This window comes from Drosophila montana, unplaced genomic scaffold (assembly GCF_035044405.1).
Source record: "Drosophila montana isolate Dmon_TW-CO22-7 unplaced genomic scaffold, ASM3504440v1 contig_3733_1, whole genome shotgun sequence".
Lineage (NCBI taxonomy): Eukaryota > Metazoa > Arthropoda > Insecta > Diptera > Drosophilidae > Drosophila > Drosophila montana.
The window spans coordinates 123,055-148,067 of NW_026998620.1; the positions used below are offsets into that span (position 1 = coordinate 123,055).

Here is a 25,013-nt window from a genome sequence, read left to right on the forward strand (position 1 = left end):
GTTTTTCTTTTGGTTTTTCTTTTTGGTCTTTTTCTACGTACGTGACACGTTGTTGTTACATGAATTAATGCTGTTTCTCGCCAAAAATTGTACTTGTTGGTTGCTGACCAACTTTGTTAGCAGCTTTTCTCGGCTGTTAAAGAACTTTTTTGTCGTTTTTAGTTTGGTTTTTGTTCCACGTCGTGACAATTTCTCTATTTCGCACTGTCTGTCTGTCTGTCTGTCCGTCTGTCTGGATTTTCCGTGTGTATGGAGCAGATCTGATGCGCGCTTTGTGCACTTGTCAGATGTCGGCAGACAAGCAAAAACTCAAAAAGAAAAACACTTACTCTGAAAAGTAAGTATATAAAGGACATTAAGTGGCGTTTAACAGGACACAATATGCGGTATTGAGGGGGAATCAAGATCAACAACAACAACAGCAACAAAAGCAGCAAATGCGTTTAAAAGCAAACAAGGGAGAAGCGAGCAGAGCAGAGTCCCACATTTATTAGCATAATAAGCACATGGAAGGAAGCAGCGACAAAGGATAAGGAGCAACAGCCTGTATGGAGAAGAAGTGTGGAAAAGTGGAGTCGCCAAAAATTGTTAACTTACTTATCATTTTATGCCGCGTGGCCGTGCGTAAATCCTTGCGCAAGGATTTCTGCTGCGCGCTCTAATTATGCACACACACACAGCCCAAAGACAATATGGGTAACTGTTGCTCTTGCACGGCAAACACTTCCGGCTCACACTAACACACTGAGTTTTGATTTGGAGGGGAGGAGGGGAGGCTGATCGAGCCACCTTCAGTTGCAGCAGCCTTTAAAGGTGAGCGTTGCCAAGGTGAACGCGCGAGAACAGACACAGAAAACGCGCTTAAAACTGAGCTGACATAACCGAACAACTGTGTGCAAGTTGCAGGCTTTTGGAGTTGGTGCTCAGCCCCTCTTCTGGCTGCTGCTACTGCTATTTAAATTGGTTGTGCGTTAAGAGTGCGTTTTGCCGCGTGCAAACGTGCCACCAGGACGAGAACTGTCAACGAACTGTGCGTGCCGAGCAGCTGGAATTTCAACAGGCACACTGTTATACGCCGCTGCCGACGCGTAGCACAGTTTCAGCACAGTGGGCTACAAAGCGACGCACACGGCGTGTGCGCAATTTTTCCCAGCTACCAAAAGAGAGAGCGCGAGAGAGAGAGGGAGAGAGGGAGGGAGAGCGAATCGGTTACGCAGCGAGCAGCGCAACAATTTGTTGAAGAGCGAAGAGAGACGACTTGTTATACGACGTTAGACTGGCAGGCGGACGTCGTCGTCGTCGTCGTCGTCCTGTCCGACGCAAGACCGGAAGCAAAAAGTCAGCGCGATAAGCAACGGCAGCTGCTGCGACCAGGCGAGCTTCTAGCGCCCTTTTATTGCCAATTCGAAAGAAAAAAAAACGAAGACGAAGACGCAGCTCACCTTGACAATTGTGCAGCAACAGGAGACGCCACAGCCAAGTTGTTGTTGCTGTTGTTGTTGCTGTTGTTGCTGTTGTTGCTGCCTGGCCCGCATTAGCATAATGGCATAGAATGGCGCTGAGTGGAAATTGAGTTTAGTTGCCTGCAACTTTGTTTTAGCGCTTTTGTTGTTGCTTCTTTGTTTGCCGTGGCAACTGTGCCTTCCAAATGTGTTTTCTTCTGGGGCAACTGTCCTGGGCAACTGTTGCTGAGTTTTAATGCCCCGGTCCAGTATTCCATAAATATGCATAAATAAGCAGCGAAGGGTTTCAATTAAATTTACTCAAATTGCGGCTGCCTTGTTGTTGTTGTTTCAGCTTGGTGGCCTTTGCCTGGCTGAGGTCAAGAATTTGCATCCGCAAAAATTTCCAAAGAATTTATTTGGGTTTTGCATTTATGATGAGCAGCAGCAGCAGCAGCAGCCAGGGCCATAATAAAAACGCAAATTAAGGCCAAAGCCAAAGCTGGCCAAGACGAAAGTGTTAAAGCACCAAACGATTTCAAAGGCGATTCAAGCGACAACGCAGACTTCCGTCTTGACGCGGACTTGGCCATAAGTCCACGCACAGATCCGGCTCAAATTGCTGCACGCGCAGGCACACACACACACACACACACAGCCGCACACACAGATAGGAAGATGAAGCGACTTGACTTGACTTGAGTTGGCCACGGGCAAACATGAGCTGAAAAGAACATGAAACGTGCGCTGCCTGCAAAGGACGTTGATTACGCAACAGGACTTGTTCCTTGTTCCTGGTCTGCCTGCTGCTGCTGCTGCCACGCCTCCATTGAATTACTCCCGCTTTATACACACCCAAACACACACACACACACACACCCCTCAGATGAATCGTCTTTGGCAAGCTGGCTGCTTGGCTGGGCTATTGAACCGCAACACACCTGTTGATTTGGCTCATCGGTTATTACATTAAATAATGCCCACAAACAAAGACATCTTACGGCTTTTTGTGCTCGCTCTGTGTGTGTGTAAAGATATCGAGCAGCAGCAGCACCAAGTGCCGTCTTAGCCAGATGTTTGTTATAACAATGTCAAACGAAATAATTGCACATAATTAAAGCTCCAGATGGTTGCCTACAATTCGAATTGCTGACTCTATCAAAACTTATCTCTAAGTCTATTGAAATTAAAGTAATTTATATAGACTTAAGTTAGAGAGTACTTTGAACAGAATTTGGCAAATAAACGTATTTAAATTTAAAAGAAACAGCAAAAACAACAACAATCACAGTTTGGATCTAAAACTGTGCAATGAGCTTTCGACAACAGTTGCTCTCAAAGCGGCTTCTAAATTCAAAAGCGCCCTCTATGTGTGATAGTAAGACTAACAATGTTACAAAAGCATTTTGTGTGAAGCTACCAGCCAACAGATGGCGCTTCGCAAAAAATATCAAAACAGTTCAAATTGTTTAGTTTTACGGATAAACAAATTCTCTGTTAACTAAAATGTCAAACATCATGCCAAATCTGGTATGTTTAAATCATGAATTTCTACGTTTGTTGTTGTTTTTTATTATCATCGTTATCTATATATATGTGTGTTTATATATATTTTGTAATTGTTTTAAATATTATGAACTACATTTGAATTGTACAATCTAATTAATAATTAACATTTAGCCCATAATAGTACACAAATATGCGCATAGGTATAGTTAGGTAATATAAATTTATTTGTTATATTTTTTGTTTTCGTTTACGTTTATTTGCCTAGCAACATTTACATTTACTTAGATTAATATTTTATGAATTACATTCAATTTGTTTGTTTGTTTGTTTGTGTGTTTTGATTAACTTGTATGATTACTATCTATAACAAACGTAAATAGCCCAGTTTCAGTTTTCCATTGGATTAACGACTTTTCACAAAAAGAAAATCTCTCGTTAGCCATTCGGGCCGAGCTATTTGCATACATAGAGTAGTACCAGAGAATATTACGTATTCCATTGCGAATCCTAAGCATAATATACATACATATATGATTTAAAGACTTTGTTTTAAGCATTCTACAAAAAATGTACAAATTACAATTACAATTACACGCATGTAATATATGTGGACAAATATTTTCAATTAAATACATTGGGCATAAATTATTACATAATTGTGCTAATTGGTTTTTTAAGTTTTCATCTTATTATTTGTTTATTTTTTTTGTTTACTTGTCGCTCTTTTAGTTGAATATTTTGGAACATCAATTTTTTGTTGTTTATTTTTTTTTCTGTACGTTTTACGCTTTGTTATTTGTGGTTCACTTTATGCTAAGGGTATTAAAATTAATATGTACATAAAATGACTTACTAACTAGCAAATATTTGCAAAGGGTTGTTATTATTATTGTTGTTGTTGTTGTTGAATTTCTTTCAAAGAAATTTCAATGTAATTTTGCATTTTACTTGTTTTTGCGTTCGTTTGTTAATATGAATTACATTTTCCATGCACAGAGAATTCTACTAATTATAAGCGCTAAACATTGTATATTAGTTTCTATGTCACTATGCAGTTAAGTTTACGCGTTTCTATATGCTATACGTATGTATGTGTGTATGTATGTGTGTGTGTGTGTGTGTATTTATGTGTGTATATTTTAAATTAGAAGCGACCAGATAAATCCTGCAACGAAAGAAAATCAAGTTCTTATAAGTTCTTACAGTAATCGAAATAAAAATGGACTCTTACTGAGCCCATCAACACATCATTTTTATACCCTGAACCCATTGAAAATGGGCAAAGAGGGTATAATGTGTTTGTGCAAATGTATGTAACAGGCAGAAGGAAGCATCTCCATAAACTATATATATTCTTGATCAGCATCAACAGCCGAGTCGATCTACCCATGTCCGTCTGTCTGTCCGTCTGTATGAACGCAAGGATCTCGAAACCTATAAGAGCTAGAGGCTTGAAATTTAAGCTGAAGGTCCTGAAGTGCCCGCGCAGATCGAATTTATTTCCGATATTCGATAACTTGCCCCGTTTCCAAGTAATCGATAAAAATCGATATCGAAATCGTGTTTTTTGAGCAAATCTCGTAAATAATAAGAGCTAGAGTCGCCAAACTTGACATGTAGCTTCTAGAATAGTGTATATATATCAAGTATCTATCATTTTATACCTATCGCCTATCGGGTTCAGGGTATCCGCTAGTCGGGAGCACCCGAGTAGAACCTCTTATTTGTTTGTATTGGAGAGTCCTCCAAATTCCAATCAACACTTCATAAAGGGACAATCAGCAAGCAGCTTCTGCAAACTGCCCAGCAGCAGAGTCCTTGCCCGAATGGGTGCTAATTTATTCATTTAGGCACTCGACACTTGGCGTCAAAATATTCATAAGCGATAAGCAAATGTGAGAGATGAGCCTCAGCCTGGCAATTTTTATGCAAATTGTGCGACTGGGAGAAAAAGAGAAGCCGAAAATGGAAAACTACAAAAATCGGGCGCAAATTGTGTCATAAAAAGCGACAGCCTAAGCATTTAAAACGAGAATTTAGCTGCTTCGCGCTTTCGGCTATAACAATAAATTTTCTCTCAAATTGTTGTTGCTCAGCATAAAAATCAAAACTCAACGCTTATCAGCCGTTTTATTAGTTTCGGCTTAAAAAAAAAGAAGATATATAAATATGTATATATTTGTATATGTTGATCAGGCGCAATTTTTATGGCCAGCAATTGAATTTTATGCGCGCCCTTTGACACGAAAAATATCATAGCCTACTTATGGGCGCCGTCAAATAAGTTTATTGCCGCGCCCTTGAGGGCGCATTCATTTCGCCTGACTGCTTGACTGCGCCTCCTTGCTGATTAGTTGCCACGCCCCCCCCTCCCCCCAGGCATATTTGCACTCGGCACACACTGTAGCTGCTGAATTCCTTTGCCTCTGCTAAGTCCTGCAGGCCTTGCAGTTTATTACAGGCGTGTCGCTTGTTTGCTTTATTACTTATTGCACACACCGCAAGCGTGTGTGTGTGTGTGTGTGTGTGTGTGTGTTCATGTCTGTCACGTCATTATGCTTTGTCCGTGCAACAAGTGTTTCAATCCCGGCGCTTTGTTTGCCGTGTGTACTGGAGTGTGCGTGTGTGTGTGCGTGTGTGTGTGTGGGACAGGCACACAAATCCTTGCGGATCCTTAAGCAGCTTTTGCACAAGCCCTTTCACTTGCTGTCTCGCTCTCGCTCTCGCAGCCTGCTGCTCGTGTCCTTTGCCTGCGCCACACTTGGCAATTGTTTTCCGACACTTGCTTCAAGGCGTCTCCTGCCAAGCTCTGTGTCCTGCTCCGGCTCCTGCCAAGCTCTCCGCCCGTCGAGTTAAGTGTGTGTAAATGTGGTTTCCCCCCCATTTGTGTCCTTTGGCATTTTGAGAGCTTCCTTAAAAATGCTGCTATTCACAATTGCTGACAATTTGTATCATCATTATAAATTCTGCGCTGGCAAATTGATGCCGCCTGCCTTGTCAGTTAGTCCGTCCGTCCGTCTGTCTGTCACCTTGGCTTACGGATAATCAGATTTGCAGTTGCACAATTAGCTGTCCGTCCTGACAAGGAGCAGCGAGCATAGCTGCTCTCCTGGGCAATGCCTGGCTAACTCAATTTATTCCGCTACTCGCAGCAAATTCCCCGGACATTTATTAATGATGCGCGGCCATTAAAATTTAATCAAATGTGCCCCGAAAAAAATACAAAAAGGCGCACAAAAATAGTAAAGTGGTCGACAAAACTTCTTGACTTGACTTTCTTGAATTATTAAGCGAGTTGCGGGCGAAGTTGCAACACCTCGAGAAATGGAAACTTAACGAAAAAACTTTTCGATCTAGACCCCTCCCCCCTTCCCCCACGCTGCCTAGGAGTAGGCCTCCGAATGTCAACCTCAATGTGAGGCTTTTCTTTTTTCTTTTAACATTCTTTTTTTTTTCCACTAATAAATTGGCCCAAAATGCTTTTGTGTTTCACGCGCGCTTTCACCGGGGCAACCAAAGGCAGCAACAGCGGGTCCACCCTCCCCCCTCCACCCTCCTCTGCCTTGCCCCACAGCAGCAGCTGCAGCCATAATTTGTGCGACTTTATTATGTGTCAAGTGAGTCAATCTGCGGACGACGACAACGACGTGGAAATTGTGGAGCAGCTCACATCTTGCAGCGGCAACTTTAGCCGTTTATTGACATGTGTCGCGCTGGAGGCGGCGGCTTATTAGACAAACGTGTACTATATATATAAATATGTGTGTGTGCGTGCGTGTGTGTGTGTGTCCTTCTATTTTATATTCTATTAAATATGCAACATGCGGCTGGCAACTTTAAAGCATGCCACAGCATTTTGCCCGCATTTGCATAATAAATTCTAAATTCCAGATATGAGAAATACTTTCCTAAGTAGATCTGTCAGTTGGACGGAATTATGAACAAAAAAAAAAAAAAACCAAAAAAAAAAAGTGTAAGATGGATAAATGGAAAAAATGGAAATCGCGCCTCGAATTGTTGGCTGCAATTCAAATTATTCACTCAAATGAAGCGACGGCGACGGCGGCGGCCAAACACAAAAGTTTTTGCACTTGGCATAAATTTCCACCAATCCCCCCCTACCCCTCTCCTACCCCGCCCCCTCCCCCTGGCACGCTGCTTGCCCCATGACAAAGACGATTTGATTTTATTTTATTAGCACATCACACGATTGGCGCCACAACTTGACAAAGTTTCAACTTTGTCCTGGCGCTGGCTACCTCTCCCTCTCTCTCCCCCCTTCGCCCCTCTCTCCCTCTCTCTCTATCACCCCCTCCCCCACCCCTTGACAACTTAGTCTTGGGGGATTTTTTTTGCTGGTCGCTTTGCTGTTTTCTAATTGTTGGCTTACACAAAACTTAATGTGGAATTCAATTTTGTGCGTACTGCACCAGGCGCAGGCGGAGGGGCGTGGCATTTCAAAAAGTTTTTCCTGGCACTTCATTGGGTTTTTTGTCGCCCCGCTGTCCACTGTCCCCACCCCTCCCCCCTCTCCCCTCCCCCGCCACAAAACTTGAGCACAAAGCAAAAATGCACACTGACAGCTTAACTGACATTGAAAAAAACCCGGCAACAATTGAAGAGGGAGAAAAAGGTAGCGCAAGTAAAAGCAACGACTATTTAATACCCTGTAATATGTAAAAGTGAACAAAAGAGTTGGCTGGCAAAAAGGAAGGAGCTGAGCTCCTTTTCTCGACGAACTTTGCTGAACTTTGTCAAAGCGAAGGGTTAAAGGCTGCGCACACCTTTGTAAAATATGCGAAAAAAAACTGTAGGTAATTTTTCACTATTAGCTGCACTTAACACGCTTGATTTGAGCGCGGCAAACAGGTAAATAGCCATAGGAAAACAACAACAACAACAGGAGCAGCAGCAGCAATATTAGGGACATAAGTCACCCTAAGGACGTAATTAATTTTTCAGCATTTGCTGTTGCCACACACACACACACACACACACACACACTGAGGAGGCAGGTAGAGGTTGCCTTGACGAATTTGTCCGCCGCGGTCGCCAAAGGACTTGCAAAGGCAGCCTCGGGCCGCTTGCCCAACCAAATTAGCGCCGCCATTACGTGGGCGAAATAGAAGTGGAAAGGGAGGGGGGAGGGGCTGTGAGGGGGGGAGGGGTGTAGTCCATAAGGACACTTGAATGCCGGTGGCCAGCTCTTACATATTTTATGGGCCCCCGGTAAATGGACTTAATTTTCCGCAGCACGCGCCGCTTTAAAGTTTGGAAAATTGAAAAAATATCTAAAATACTTTAAAATTGTTTTTTTTTGCGGCTATTTCTTATTTTGGGGGCGGGGCGGAGGCGCACTTGACATTGTATTATGATAATTGAACGCGTGTAATTGCCCTCAAGACGAAAAGCCAGCAGTCGGCAATTGAAAAGCCAGCACGGAAGGCAGGCATCCAGCAAATGGAATCGCCATGAAAGATTCATGGAGGACAGGCAGGGAAATGGCGACTAAACTAAGGCGATTTGTATATATATTGTATACAAAATGCTTATAAAAACAGGACACGGCACAAAAAAATCAGAGTGAAAAGAAATTTGTGGAGCGTGGGCAACTTGGGGGGGTTAGCTCTGCTCCCCTTCTGTCGTGCTCTGGGTTTTCTCCATATTCATAATGTATCGCTTTATGCGCTGTGATTTTTGACATTATTAACATAATTTATGCATAACTGTCACATTGAATGGCTTTTAGGCTTGATGCTAATTGAAACCGAATCGCAGTCGGAGTCGGAGCTGCATCTACTCACTTTGTAAACTGTTGTGGGGCTGCGGCGAGAGCTGCCTGCCATCCTCCTGCTAGTTTAAAGTGTACACAATATTGTCCTTAGATTAGGGCCCAGCCGCGTCGTCTTCAACTCGATCCGAGCTGAGCTCAACTACCTTAATGCACCCAGGAGGGCGGCGAGGTGACCACGCTGGGCTGTGAGTACTGGACGCGGGCGTTTAGATTTGCCGTCGCCGTTTGTGTGGCCAGTTCCAGGCTGTTGTTGTTGTTGTTGTTGTTATTATTGTTGTTGCTTAACAGCAACTGTTGCTGCTGTTGCTGTTGCTGCTGCTGTTGTTGCTGTTGTTGCTGCTGCAATTGGAGCTGCGCCTGCAACTGATTGAGCTGAACATTTGCGCTGCTGTTGGAGCCGGCTGCGGCGGCGGCGCTGTTGCTGCTGCTGCTGCTGCTGTTTGTACTATTATTGGTTAAGATCACATTGTTGGTATTCGTGTTGACCGCTGCCAGCGGTATATTAATGTCCAGCAGTCCGTCGTATCGCATCTCCTGCTGCAGCAGCTGGAAGAACAGAAGCAGTTGAGGATTGGCTGCGATCTCTGTGAGATGTATTTTGGGCTTACCTCCTCGACGTTGCACTCGAGCCCGCCCTGAAAGTCCTCCAGATTAAATTCGTCAATTTGCTCGCTGTTGAGCGCCTCCAGGCATTGCCCTATCAAAGTAGAGGCGCAGTTATTATCTGTTCAAGCAGCGACAGACATAGACAGTAGATAATAGATAATAGAGGAATAGAATAAGACGGAAAGGAGATGTCTTGGCACTTACCCTGCTGCTGCTGCTGCTGCTGCTGCTGCTGTTGCTGTTGATGCTGTTGAAGAAGTGCAGCATTATCGGAGGAGCCGTCGAGCAGAACGTTGCTGTATGTGTTGAGGGAGTCGGACGAGGGCTCGCTATTGGGATACGCAGGCGACATTGTGGTGGTAACTGAGTTGGGCGACAGGCCCTGCCAAGAGAGGAGTAGGAGAAACAATTGGCAATTTAAGGAGATTGAACTTTGTTGAGGAGGGGCAACTCACATCTCGCACTGGGCCGCTGTGCAGGCAGCCGCAGTTGAGCGAGCGATGCAGCAGGCACTGCTGAGGCTGAGGCTGCGCCTGCGGCTGCATTGTTGCATATCCTGGTCCATTGAGGGAATAGCTTTGTGGCTGCAGCTGCGGCGGCGGCTGATAGGGCGGCGGCGGCGGCTGATGGGTGGGCAGGCCAGATGCGGCGCTGAACCTGCTCCAGCCGTACGATCGTTGGGTTGCAAATACAAAAAACAAACGTTGACTTTATAGAGCAGTTAAATTACAAGTGAGGATAGAGATAGGAATATGTATATAGAATTTGGAGCATGCAAAGCTTGTGAAACGAACGTATAAAAAAAGGCGGCCCACACACACACACACAGATACACACACACGGACACACACACACAACTGACCCTTGCTGCTGCAACATGTCGCTCTGGAGTTTGAGCTCTTCCGCCATGGAGCCGGCCAGCTGGTCAAGCTGCTGGGCCTGGGCCTGCGTCATTGTCGTGCTCTGATAGTCAACCGAGTAGCCCCAGTCGGGCTCGAGATCCAATGCCCGTATCGGACTGAGACGGCCGCAGGAGCTGGCATTCGATGAGGCGCGCTGACGGAAATCGGGCGACAATTGAAAGCCGCCGCTGAACCGCAAAACGATAGTTAAAATGTAAAGAAAAAACAAGACAAACAATACAAAATTAAAAATGTAATCAAAAACAAATGTACTCATAATAAACGAAAATACTCATAATATCCAAATCATAAGCAGCTCAGACTTTTGAGTACTCTACGGATAAAAGGCAGCATTCAAAACTACTCAAAGTGTTTATAAGGATATGCGAAGCACGCGTCAATTGCCAAATCTGTAAACTACGTGAGGATTAAGCGCAGCATGCTCATTATTAAAGCGGGTATAAAGGGTATTATATTTATTTTGGAAAAACAGGAGCCATATTCGAACCGGATCTAGACAAGTCCGTCTGTCTGTCTTCCCTCTGAATAATCAGAGTCTATAAGAGCTAAAGACTTTAAATTTAAAACTTAAACTCAGTTCTCTTCGGGGTCTCATAAATTAATACCTCTGCAGACATTTACCAGATGCATTCGTTTCTATACTAGAACTCTCCTAGAACTTTTGGGTTGCTTATCCAATAAAATCTATGCGAAATAGTAGCTCGTCAAGATTTTTGATTAAGATATATATACAGAAACTTATACTTGGACCAATTGTGTTAATTTTGCCTGTCAGCAAAAAGGCAAAACTTTGTGAAGTTTCATCAGCTTCGATTTTAAAAGGAGAAGCTTTAGACAGACAGACGAACCGAGCTATGTCGTATAAGAACATTATCCTGATTAAAATTATACTTTATCTATGATTTCTTCAAATATCTTGACAAATATCCTGACAAATATATTAACAAAATACTAATACCTCTGGCAGGACTTACAAAGTAATTCAAAAGATCTTATATATTTGATTTCTAGATATCTTTTTTTTTTTTTTTTTGTTTTTTTTATTTTAATAAGTGGTTTTGCCTTTTGCACCATTTGATGTCTTTTGTTAATTCACCATGTTTTTACAATTTAAAAACTTGTTTCGTTATTCTATTTTCTGTATCTAATATCTATCTTGTCTAGATTATGTGAATAAATCGATAGCGAAATATCTAAAGGATCTACTAAATTGCGATAATTGATTGTAACTGAAGCTAATCTACCTGCGTTTTGTTTTCTCAATTGTAAATAGTTACCTGTGAAGCGGACTCTCTGGAAAATGATCGAGCCCCTCGCTGACGCTGCTGCTCGGCGAGGGCGTGGCATCGTTGAGACCAACAACTCCGCCCTGACGCAAAGCCTCGACGCGCTTCTTGGCCCGTCCGCGACGCTTCTCGTAGCGCGATGTCTCCATGGAGGCGGCACGACGTCGCACCGATTTGCCAGGCTTGGCCTCCGGATTGAGCATCCACCAGGACGACTTCCCAGTTCCCTCGTTCTGCACGCGCATAAACCGATTGTGCAGCGACAGATTGTGCCGGATGGAGTTCTGTAAAGGGTGGGAAAAAAGAAACGTGGCAATTAATGAGGCCGATTTGAGTTGGTTTCTGTTTTGCGGAATTTGCAAATCTTTGCGTTTGCGGGTTAAGCAATTCGCCACAAGTCGCGCCGATGTAACGATTTGTAAGCAATTGCGTTAACTTCCTGTTGGGGGGCAACTCGATAAGGATAAGGTCTTGTGCTATGTTTCCTTTTTTCCCGGTTTGCCATTCAATTGTCTGACGACATTTTTATGGGTTTTAGAGAGCGCGCGCACACACACGGTCTCTAATTGGAAGTTGTCTTCACTTGGCTGTCGTTCTTGGTGCTCCGTGTTGTAGTCGTCGTCGTCGTCGTTGCCTGTCGCTTAAGCTGTCAATTCATATTTTATAACAATAGTCATAAATATCGTCATGCGCAACGTAATGACAGCAAATCGACGAGCAGACAGACCAGGAACACAACTGGGAGACTAGAGTCCTCTGACAGGAGGTGGAAAAAAAAACAAGTAAGAGGTTCTAGTCGGTTGCTCCCGACTAGGGGATACCCTGAAGCTTCTTCTTCCGACACCCGATAGGTATAAAATGAAAGATACTTGATATATATAAACTATTCTAGAAGCTACATGTCAAGTTTGCTGACTCTAGCTCTTATTATTTACGAGATTTGCTTAAAAAACAGGATTTTGATTCATCGATTTTTTCGATTACTTGGAAACGGGGCAAGTTATCGAATATCGGAAACAAACTCGATCTGCGCGTGCACTAGGAGGACCTACAGCTATAATTTCAAGTCTCTAGCTCTTATAGGTTTCGAGATCCTTTCGTCCTTTCGGACGGACAGACAGACGGACATGGCTAGATCGACTCGGCTATTGATGCTGATCAAGACTATATAGACTTTATGGGGTCGGAGATGCTTCCTTCTGCCTGTTACATACATTTGCACAAAAACATTATACCCCTTTTCACCCATTTTCAATGGGTTCAGGGTATGAAAAAAGAAGCACAACAATTACACACGAAACACAACCAAAAAGAATCAAACACGTTTAGAGCGGATTTGTCATCGGTTACAATATTTTGGGCGAATCTATATATAGTTATATAAAAAAAAAGGGGGATTTCTCTGCACACTAAATGGGAGCATTACAAGCTAAACTAACCGAAAAGCAAGGCAGCCGCAGATTCCCGAGCTCAACTCCCAACCAAATGCGATGCGTCGCGACTTCAGGCGGCAGATTGGCGCCATTTATCACCGTTGCCACAGCACATGTGTGTGTGTGTGTGTGTGTGGGTGTGGGTGTGTGTGGAAGTACGCCTGACGACTAAACCTGTGCGCAGACAACAGACAGCAGACGACACACGAGAGATTGGGCAGACAGGAGCAACACACATCGCCAGACCTTATAATACTTTTTTTTTTTTGCGAGTCGAAAAACTTTTACTTGGCGACAGTCGAGTCCTGTTGGCGTCTCCTGGCGTCGTCGTAATGACATTTCGGTTTTACACCCACACACCCACACCCACACCCACACACACCCACACACACTTTACCCCTTCTGCTGACTGGCTCTTGCATAAAGTTATCATTTTTATTTAAATGTTTAAGTGCGTCCTTTGGCCCAAAAGCCCCGCCGTACTTAATGTCTGGCATTTGCAAACATGCTTGGCAATAATTTAAGGAGCGAAACGTTTTTATTATGCTAATACGCCTAGAGGAAATTATCTTACAATTCGCTGGACAGGAACCATTCGATTGGCATAACATGCATAAATTAGTTCCGATTAAGCTGCCACATGTCATGGCCAAAGGATTAAGCTGCTAAGTCTATAAATACGTTCCTTATCCTTGTGCTGGCTCCAGCTCGATTAACAGAGATTCAAATACATTCAGCTCTACTAAGAAGCAACATCTTGAACATTACTTGGAATTCGGGAACTTAATCATTTAAGATGTGGAATCAATAAAAGCAGAGAAACGATGCCCAAGTTAAAACGAGAAAGAAGGGCTATCTTCGGCACGCCGAACATTTTATACCCTAGCAGACCCAACCTTTTCATAATGCTCTGCCCGTATCCAAGAAGCACAGAAGCACATGGTTAAAATATCTTGATAAACAAAAAAGTTTTCCATACAAGAACCTACTTTTCGACCGATCGTTCCTATGGCAGCTATGTGATATAGTGGTCCGATATAAATAAGATTTTCGATGAATGTAGGAAACATAGTAAAACTAATAAATGCTGAGTTTGGTCAAGATATCTTGATAAACAAAAAAGTATTCCATACAACAACTTCATTCTCGACCGATCGTTCCTATGGCAGCTATATGATATAGTGATCCGATGTTGATGGGATTTTGCAAATATATGAGGAGCAAGGTAAAACTAATAAATGCAGAGTTTGGTCAAGATATCTTGAAAAACAAAAAAGTTTTTCATACAAGAATCTACTTTTCGACCGATCGTTCCTATGGCAGCTATATGATATAGAGGTCCAATTTAGCTGGTTTAGACATATGTACTGCATGAAACAGAAAGAAGCACTTCTGCAAAGTTTCATAAAGAAAGCTTTAAAACCGAGAGACTAGTTCGCATGGAAACGACAGACGGACATGGCTATATCGACTCGGCTGTTGTTTCTGATTAAGAATATATATACTTAACGGGGTTGGAGATGTCTCCTTCTGTGCGTTACACGTTTCACGACAAAGTTATAATACCCTGTTCAGGGATATAACCAGTTAAGTTTTGACTTGGTAGTTTTAAAGTGCAGAAAGTAGATTTTTTCGTGTCACGCCAGAAAACACGACAAACACGCATCTCTAGTTGGGGCCCTTAGAAAACCTACTACACGAAATGCTAACAAATGGGCATTCATAATTTATGGCACACACTTCATTGAATATTCATAAACTTAAAGCTGGCAGCAAAAAAATTCAATTCATCTAACTAATTGGCGCTATAAACTTGCAAGATATGTGTGTGTACATTATATAGAAAAGACTTCCAGCCGAGTACAAGATACTCCAGTAAAGGCAACCGGCGGTGGCGGCGGGGGTGGGGGGCAGTTGCCAGGGCGCTGCATTATGTGCTAACCAGGGGGGAGAGGAGGAGGAGGAGATGTGCGTATGTGGGTCACACTCCCCCACAAATATGAAAAGAAAAAAAGACTGGGCGAAAAAAAAAAGGAAAAGCGAAAGAAGCAGAAACTATGGCGAAATGGCAGCTCTTAAGGCTTCTCATTGAATTTGCTTGCAACACACAGAAAATAGGCGAAAATTCAGAAATGGGCGAAAATTCCGAAATGGAAATTTAATACGACGTATATGAGCACAAGTCCATTTGTCGCCAAGGATATATTCGCATGTCCTTTTGTGTACACACACAATTAATGTGCACCGAGCGTGAATTACAATGAAACAGCATCCCCCCCCCCTCCCTCTAACTCCTGCCCCCTGCCCCCTACCCCAACTGGTTGCCAGGCGGCTCACAATTTGACCCAGTTATGCAGAACTAGTTGGCAATTACATTTATTAGACACACAGTTTTTATTTATTAGCCTTGATTCTGATTTCTCCATAATTTATCAGAGTAATTGGTTCACAGTTGGGGGAGATTCCAGTTCCACAATATATATAGTATTATATATATGCGAAATCTACCCGAGTCGCGTTCCCATTCAGCTAGCTTTTCTCTGCTTCCGGGAGCAATCAACCCCCGCGACCTCTGCGACCCCACGACCCCGCGACCCCGCGATAATGCGCCCTCATCGCGGCATCATATATGCACACATTTCACATTTCGAGTGGCTTATTGAGCCGCTTGTGGCAGCCACAAATGCCGCCATGTGGCAACATGCAACGCACTCAAGTTGAAGCCAAAGAACAAACATTTCTCACAGTGTTAAAACACCTCAGAGGAGAGCCAATCGAAGGAGATATGTTTCCGATATGTTTCATATATGTTTCAGATATTTAAATTTATCAGACATTTAAATGCAGCTCAATCCGTTATATTATATATATCAGATATGTTTCAGATATGTTTCATTTAAATGCAGCTCAATCCGTTATAAAAAAAAGAACCTGAATTAGACGAATCAAAAAAGGATTTAACTCAGAGCTGAGCCAATCGAAGGATATTCGTGCATAAATCACATATATTTCATTTAAATGCAGCTCAATCAGTTTTATTCATTCAAAAGAACTTGAATTAGACGAATAAAACAAGTATTTGAGATCGTGTTCCGTTTAACTTATGAATATATATATGTACGTATTCTATGAATGGTTTTGCTAAAGAACAAACATTTCTCGCAGTGTACAGTCCCCATGTTAGATAGTCAAACAGGACACCTCTAAGGTGAGCTAATCCAAGGATATTCACGCATAAATCAAATATGTTTCATTTAAATGCAGCTCAATTAGTTTTATTCAATGTCCAAATGAAAAGAACTTGAAACAAGTATTTGATGTCGTGTTCCGTTTAATATATACATATATATATATATGTATATATGTATTCTAATGAATAATATTAAAAATTATACGCAGTGGCAATTGTTTGGGGGGAAGAGGGGGGAGGGGGGGGGGGGGTTGGGACTGGCTCCCAAAAACAGATTGGCAGCAAAATAAAATAAAATTGTCGCTGTCGAGTGAACTAAATGCCAGTTTAGCCGGCCAAAATCAGAATAAAACGGCAAAGCGCAGATCCATATCGGCACAAGCTATAGATATAGATATATTTACAAAGGTGTGTGTGTGTGTGTGTGTGTGTGTGTGCATTGTGCTACTATAAAAAGAAATCGCGCTCGAATGTTAAACAGCTGCGGCAATTCTCACACACAAATCAAATGAACCCAGCGCTGAACCCCAACACACAGAAAAAAAGCACAACAAAAAATAAAGAATAAATGGAGAAAAAAAGATTATTCGCATTTAGATGTGAAATTGAGATATAAATTTTTGAAACGGCAAAACCATGCACAGGTTGTTCAGCTTGCCACACACAAACACACACACACACACACACAGCCTGCCCCATACACAGACTGCCCCACCCCCCTCAACCCTCCCACAGCCTGCCCCACAACATGTCCTGCCACTAATTGCGGCACGAGCTAGCCAAGTTCAATGCAGTTACAATTTAATTTGCCATACTCCAAAACTGCCACGCCCCTAGTTCGGAACGCCTACAACTCGACGTGTTTTTCGTTTCTTCAATGAATTCAATTGTTATAACAAATTTTTTGTAAACACTTCGACAACGAAGACTAAACAAAAATTCGTGTATCCATGAGATACATTTTTTTGATGGCCTCTCTCGACTGGAGCGCAGCGCGCTCGCATGTTTATGTTTACTTTAGGCTAATTAATTGTATAAACATCCTTTTTCTTACTCTCTCTCTGCTCTTGACTTCAAATGTGGCGTCTTCTCAAAGCTGGGCAAGTGGAGGGTGGGCATGCATACATGGTACATGCATATATGGTATATGTGGAATCGGGTTATCGCATTTGCATTTGCATTTTCAATTCGTCATTATCGTTGCTTTTGACACACGCCATTAATTAACGGCCATTTATCGTTCACCTTTTGTTGTAAATCGGGCCTACTTATATGTTAGAGCAATGCCTCTCATTTGGCGGCCTATCAGTCACCTATTCAACGGTAATTTAGCAAAGGTAATTTTTTGGCTTAATTTGTAATGGATGGTAAGGACGTCAGCAGCTCTCTCTCTGATTAGATAAACAATATATTAGCTAATGCAAGGGAATATCTGATAAAAGGCCAAAGCAACGAATTTGGTTTGGTTCTTTCACGGCTCAAAGCAATAACCCGATTCAAAGATCGCTTTGTAAAACAAATTTTCAGTCAACATCCATGAAAAAACTATTTAACCACATTTCCATAAAACAATTAAATCTAATATACAATATATAATATAAATTCTATTTATTTATTAATTTTGCAATATTTACAAAAAAAAAACAACATTTTCGTGAATTGAAACTCTTTAGTAAATTAAATTGTTAGCTCCAAATTTTAGCTAGATCTTATTCCTACAAGCAACATTAACTAGCCAAAATTCAATAGAAAAATTCAATCTAATATACATATTAACATTTTATATACAAAAATTATTTATTAATTTTGCAGTATTTACTAAAAAAAAAAATAAAATAAATTAGCATAAGTCATTTGGGTAAAAAATTGTTAGCTCCAAATTTTAGCTACATCTTATTCCTACAAGCAACATTAACTAGCCAAAATTCAATAGAAAAATTCAAGCTAATATATTAAAAAAAATTATTTATTAATTTTGCAGTATTTACTAAAAAATATTAGCATGTCATTTAGGTACAGAAATTGTTAGCTCCAAATTTTAGCTTGACCCAATTTATCCCTTTTAAGTTTCGCCTCAAATAATTAATGGGCTTAAAGTCCTTCCCTCCCGCCTTTCCTCCTTCCTTCCCTTCCATATAACAAAAAGAGTTAAGGCTTCATTTATTTTTTATTTACATTCATGGAGTCACTTTTTAGGCCCAAGCTAAATCAATATTGTTACAGTTTGTGTATCAAAAAATGATTTCGAGGTCGACGGAAACTTGTGAAATGCCATTTGAGCTGGGAAAAACTTTAAGGGAAAGCCGACTATCAAATTGGAATTGAGCAAAGCCGAATGATGCTGATATGGCCCATCCATTTCCAGCCCCTTCTCCGAAAGTTGTCCAAAAATATCCAAAAGATATGCGAACATAAAACTGGCAGCATTATCGAGCCGATGATGATGTGATGATACGGCCATGATATGATATAAAGAAAAGCAAAAGTTTTTCGCAGCTCTTTTTCTTTTTAGTTTTTCTTGTGTGTATGTGGGCAAACTTTTATGAATTTGAGTTGGCGACAAAGCCAAAAGCAAAGTTTGCGATTAATCGCTGGAGAAATGGCGCCTGCCGGCAGAGACCACAGCAGAGACGGCGACTGCGACTGCGGCGGAAATAAAAACCGGAAGCTAGCTGTAACCGGAAGCTGTGCTGAAATTCTCAACCTGCAGTCGCAGGCGCAATTGCAATTGCACCTGCAGGACTTTAAGAAAAGCCACATAATAAAATGGCCAACAAATGGCAAGCCACAAAAATAAGGATCTGATCGTCCTGTCTGTCTACCAAGAAGGAGCAGCAGCAGGAGGGGAATGCACTCCATAAACAGTTCATAAGTGTCTCGACGCAACAAACTGAATGGCCAAAAGGGAGAAAAATAAAAGAAAAACAGAAAAACTTTTTCCATTCAAGTGGCTGCAACAACAACAAAATCAAGCCAAATTATGTACAATTTGTGCGAAGGAGGACATTGCCCCAAAATGTATGCAATGCGAAATGGCAGCGCGAATTGAATTCAGCTTGTGCCACAATTTGTGGCAAGTAGTTTTGTTTGTCTGTCTGTCGATGATGATGACATTCGACATTCATTAAGTACTCGACAAATCCACGCGCTGGTCAGCGCGCTTAGCTCGTGATTGATTAAGGTTTAAGGCGACGGGCTTAAAGAGAATCGCGTGGACTTAAATTCCATAATTATTTAGCCATCATTTCAACCCAATCGGCAAATTTATGGGCAGCTGGCCCACGCCCTGGCCATTAGCTGGCCATTGGAATTGGCCATTCAAATGATGAACGTGCTCCGCCTGGCTCCTTGTGTCCTACTCAGTTCTGGCCACGCCCACATAAACAGAGACAGGTTCTCGAGGTTGCAACACGTTTAGCTTCAAGTTCACAAAATATATAATTTTATTATCCTCAGTCCGTCCGTCCGTCCGTCCGTCTGGTCCAAGACCAACCAAGTCGGAGAGATGCTCCACACACAATCTCCGGGCCGAAACAGTTTCTCTTATGGCCAAGTTTTTATTGTTTCTTTCTTGTATCGGGTTTGCTGCTTCAGTTTTTTTTTTATTTTTATTGGCGTTTCTGATTATTATTGCATTATTATTTATTGCCGGTTGGCATTTTTCTCTATGAGATAATTTCTCAATAAAATTTTTTAATTTATTTTATTATTACTTTTTTTTTTCTGTTGGCAATTCGAAACCAGTTTGGAATTATTTATAATTCTTCAAGTTCATTAAATGCCAAACTTTGGTACTTTGTATGTATAATATATATGTGTATATGTATGTGAGCTGATCAAAAAATAATTTATACTATTAATCTTATGAACTGAACTGAAGCTTTATATAAGCGCAACATTTGGCTCATTTGCCAAGTTTGGGTAAATTATATAATTTTTTGTTTGGCGAAAACTTCTTTTGACTTATCGTTCCTGTTTAGAGATCGGGTTGTTCAAAAGATTTGGCTCTCATATTAGGAACATAGAGAAGCCAATTAATACCGACTTTGTGCTTCGTGTGCTTCCAAAAGGATAATTGCATTAAAATTTTGAATTAAATTGGTTAATTTACTCGATTTATGGCTATATGTGAAAAATACTTGATATATATATGTATATATAGTACTCATGAAGCTGCTTGTCAAGTTTGGTGACTCTGGCTCTTAAAATTTACGAGATTTGCTCAAAAACCCGATTTCGATATAGATTTTTATCGATAACTTGGAAACGGGGAAAGTTATCGATTATCGGAAACAAACTCGTGCTGCGCGGGGACTAGGAGGACCTACGTACCAAATTTCAAGTCTCTAGCTCTTATAGGTTCTGAGATCCTAGCGCTCATAGATACGGACAGGCGGACGGACATGGCTAGATCGACTCTGCTATTGATGCTGATCAAGAATATATAGACTTTATGGGCTCGGAGATGCTTCCTTCTGCACAAATGCATTATACCCCTTTGACCCATTTTATATGGAGTATGATAAAACTATTCGAGGCAAGGACATGTTCCTAACCGTTCTCAAATATCGCTTTGCAATCCACACAAAAGCCTACTGCGCACTTTGGCTATATTCCGGTGAATATAAGTACATGTGTGTGTGTGCGTGCGTGTGTGTCTATGTGTGGGTGTCTGTGTGTCTGTTATTCTGGCTGGGCTGCCAGACACGCTCGCGAATGCCAGACAATATTTGGCGCATAAATCGCGCAGCATTCAGAAAAGTAGCTTTATTTTGCATTTTAGTGCGAGAGCCAAGCAAAAAAAAAACATTACAATTTTACGGCCTAAGGCAGACGACGTTGGGCGTTAATAAGTGCAACAAACTCGCCGTAAAAATTCCGAGTATTTCGAGTGGAAATAGTGCAACAAATGCCACTAACCTCGGACAATGCAAAATTCAGTGCGACGCAATTGCAATTGGAAACAGAATTAGAAGCGGCTATAAAAAAATAAAAAAAAAACTATTACGTGTTTAAGGTCTATTAGATCAACCTCACAATCAGATTCAACTAATCGAGCAATTGTAAAATATTCGCCATATAATTATTATTGTTATTAGTCATACTTGAGATATTGAAGAGAAGCAACAATTTGGAAAGCTTCCGAGAAATTCAATAGTAAAGCACGAAATTTCAAAGTATTCTCTTAAAAGTATTCCATTATGTTAAAGGATCAATAATTGCGAAAGCACATTAAACAGATATTGAAGAGAAGCTTCCGAGAAATTCAATAGTAAAGCACGAAATTTAAAAGTATTCTCTTAAAAGTATTCTATTATGTTAAAGGATCAATAATTTCGAAAGCACATTGAGCTTAAAGCTTTTCGCTGAATGCCATTAATTTTCCTTAAAACTCAAGCTCTTTCTTTCTTCTTAATAAAGTATTTGGTTCAGATTCTTACTGCAAGTGCCTTAATATACATACTTGGTGTGCTAATACATGTACTAAATACGCACATACATATTTGCGGCTTATCAGTAAAGATATATAATTAAATGGGGGCACTTTAACAAACGGCCTGCAATTAAAATGTTAATAAATAACTGTAACTGAAACTAACACATGCATAAAAAGCAAAAAAAAAAAAAAAAAAAAAAAACCCACAGCAAAAATCATTTGCCAAAGGGAGGCACGGCTGCTTCCGCGTCGCCAACGCTGCCGCCGTCGTTGCCGCCAGCTGCTGACGTCGCTGTCAGCAGCGAAAAGTGGGCGTGTGTCAGGCCAAGCGTCTACTACGCAATTGCCGGGTACAGTTAGACGAGACACGACACCAGCAGCAACAACAACAACGACATGTCAGCAGCAGCAGGAACAACAACATATACAAGAACCGAACGAAGACCATCAAAATAAGTAGCCTGCCACAGTCTGGCTACAGCGGGTGTAGAGAGCGAGAGAGCGGGAGAGCGAGAGAGAGAGATACATAAGTAGAGATCAACGGCGTTCGGGAAGGGGGGCTCGTGCAAGGTTATTATTTATTTATAAATCAAATATTATAGATGCGACTGATTGCTCTCATGTGTTTAGCACGCTCTCGCTCTCTCTCTCTCTCTCTCTCCCGTCTTCTATGTCACTCTCTCATCTCTCTTTTTCTCACTCCTATCTGTCTGTTTTTCAAGATTTCTGCTGTGCACAATTATTCCAGTATTTGCACGTTTCATTTTATTGGATTTGCCAAATGTAAAGGAAAACAAAAATATTTTGCTTCATTTTGACTTTGCTACCGCTTCTCGTAGCCCACACACACACACACAATACCCCCCCCTCTTTCCCACTTATTGGTTTCATTGTGTGTTCGAACTAGTTATTGTTTTTGTTATTGTTTCTCACAAAATGCGCCGCTAAGCACATAAACGGAGCTGGGCGAACGAGGGTTAATGCGGCGTATGCTTAACGCGCGCGCTTAACTAGCGTGCAAAATATTTTTGTTGTTGTTAATCGTTGGCGTTTACAGGTTCTACTACTCATTCTCCCTCTCTCCTTCTAGATCTCGCTTCTCTTTTCTGCCGTTGCTTCTTGTTTGCATGCTGTCTCGCTTTGATAAATTCTCGCAAGAGCGCAGCTGCATTCATTTATTTTTGTTGTTTTTTTTTGTATTTCCTTTTGCAACTTTGCTAAGACGCAGTTCGACTCGGCACATGTCACATGGGCCCCGCTCCGCTCCGCTCTCCGCTCTCCTTCCAAGTGGCTGCTCCAAGTGTCAAATTGATTACGCAAGCGACATTGGTTAAACGCAGTTAATGAATGGAATTACTTAGCCCACCTTGCGGTGAAATGAACGGGGCACGTGTACTGCAATTGTATGCATAATGAGCTCCGTTCTTTTGTAATTCCCCCCATATATAGAGACAGGCAAGAAATGCAGCCGATTGTAACGGAACTAGTTCCAATCTTGATAGTGCCCCCCCCCCCCTCCCCTCCCTGGCAAGGTAATCACTCACACAATGCACTGAGATAAGGACAAATGTCTTATGTACTTAGGCTACAAAAGCGAAGTGCGAATTGGCCACTTGAGGACTGAGCTGATAATGTGTATTGATAAACGAAATTACAGTTACAATGACTATTTAACTATCTATAGATAACCACCAAATGCTTTCAACGGAAAAGATTAAATCAAGTTTAATTTTGAAGCGTCATTTAAATAGTTGGAAAATATATCCCAGCTGCAGCTCACGTCCCTTTGGCTATAAATCAGTCCTCATTTAATTACTACAACGACTTATAAAAACTGCAAAATGTTGGGCCAAAAATATGTTAACACTTTTAGGATCGCAGCCAAAAGAAAAAAATATAAAAATATATTTATACAAGAGAACACACACGAGTACATATGAAAACTACAAGTTTTATTTCGAGAAATATAAAAAAAAAAAGTAGCACTAAAGAGCAAAAAAAAAACTTGGCACAGGTTCAATGGCCAATCGTCGCTGGGAATGAAGAAAAACGCAAACGCAAACGCGAACGTTGCCACAGAACGACCGCGAAGCCAAATTTAAAATTCCACAAATGTCATTTCAGTTTGTTTTTCTTTTTTCTTTCTGTTTTCTTTATTGAAGAGGAAGCGCCTGGCGAAGGTGTCGCAGTTGCAGTGCCAGAACGGGGCAGAGGGGCGGGATGGGGGCCAAAGGAAGCAAATGTCAGAAAATTGCAACGTGTTGCATAAAATTAGCCAAAGACTCTAGAGAAATTCATAAAAGGCATCTCGCAAGTCGACTGTCCCTTTCAGCAGAATAACCGGAAAATTGCACGCACTAAAAATAGTCATGAGTGCACAACACACGTTCGGCTGCAGTTGTACACTCAGAGAAAATTCGATCAATTTCTAAATGCAAGACTCAAATACTCAGTTTTAAAGCTATCTTTATGAAACTTTTGCATACGTCCCTCTTTCTGTTGCACGCAGTACATATGTCGGAACCAGCTGGATCGGAACACTATATCATATAGCTGTCATAGGACAATCGCTCGAATTGTAGATTCTTGTATGAAAAACTTTTTTGTTTTTTTAGATATCTTAACCAAACTCGGCATTTATTCGTATTACAATGCTCCTCATATATATGCAAGATCTTATCTATATCGGACAACTATATCATATAGCTGCCATAGGAACGATCGGTCGAAAATTAAGTTGCTGTATGAAAAACTTTTTTGTTTATCTAGATATCTTGACCAAACTCGGCATTTATAAGTTTCACTATGCTACCTACATTTATGCAAAGTCGTATTTAAATCGGACTACTATATCATATAGCTGCCATAGGAACGATCGGTCGAAAATTAAGTTGCTGTATGAAAAACTTTTTTGTTTATCTAGATATCTTGACCAAACTCGGCATTTTTAAGTTTCACTATGCTACCTACATTTATGCAAAATCGTATTGACATCGGACCACTATATCATATAGCTGCCATAGGAACGATCGGTCGAAAATTAAGTTGTATGAAAAACTTTTTTGTTTATCTAGATATCTTGACCAAACTCGGCATTTATAAGTTTCACTATGCTACCTACATTTATGCAAAGTCGTATTTACATCGGACCACTATATCATATAGCTGCCATAGGAACGATCGGTCGAAAATTAAGTTGTATAAAAAACTTTTTTGTTTTTTAAGATATTTTGACCAAACTCGGCATTTATAAGTTTCACTATGCTACCTACATTTATGCAAAGTCGTATTTACATCGGACCCCTATATCATATAGCTGCCATAGGAACAATCGGTCGAAAAGTAGGTTCTTGTATGAAAAACTTGTTTGTTTATCAAGATATCTTAACCATA

The 25,013-nt window shown here is 41.3% G+C and overlaps 1 protein-coding gene across 5 annotated transcripts in view; it reads right to left on the minus strand.

The window, feature by feature from the left end:
• Positions 1–3,156: 3,156 nt before the first annotated feature.
• foxo (forkhead box, sub-group O) overlaps positions 3,157–25,013 on the minus strand; it is a 36,752-nt gene continuing 14,895 nt past the window's right edge. Inside the window, exons 5-11 of one of the 5 annotated variants that reach the window (XM_064693798.1) lie at positions 11,552–11,844; positions 10,214–10,441; positions 9,807–10,008; positions 9,563–9,733; positions 9,354–9,443; positions 8,756–9,291; positions 3,157–4,116 (exon numbers count right to left, since the gene is read on the minus strand). In XM_064693798.1, the coding sequence (XP_064549868.1) occupies positions 8,890–9,291; positions 9,354–9,443; positions 9,563–9,733; positions 9,807–10,008; positions 10,214–10,441; positions 11,552–11,844 (1,386 nt within the window). In that variant the 3' untranslated portion in view covers positions 3,157–4,116; positions 8,756–8,889. Of the gene's footprint in view, positions 4,117–8,755; positions 9,292–9,353; positions 9,471–9,555; positions 9,734–9,806; positions 10,009–10,213; positions 10,442–11,551; positions 11,845–25,013 lie in introns of all 5 variants that reach the window. The other 4 variants (XM_064693797.1, XM_064693795.1, XM_064693796.1 and 1 more) reach the window with 4 other exon arrangements.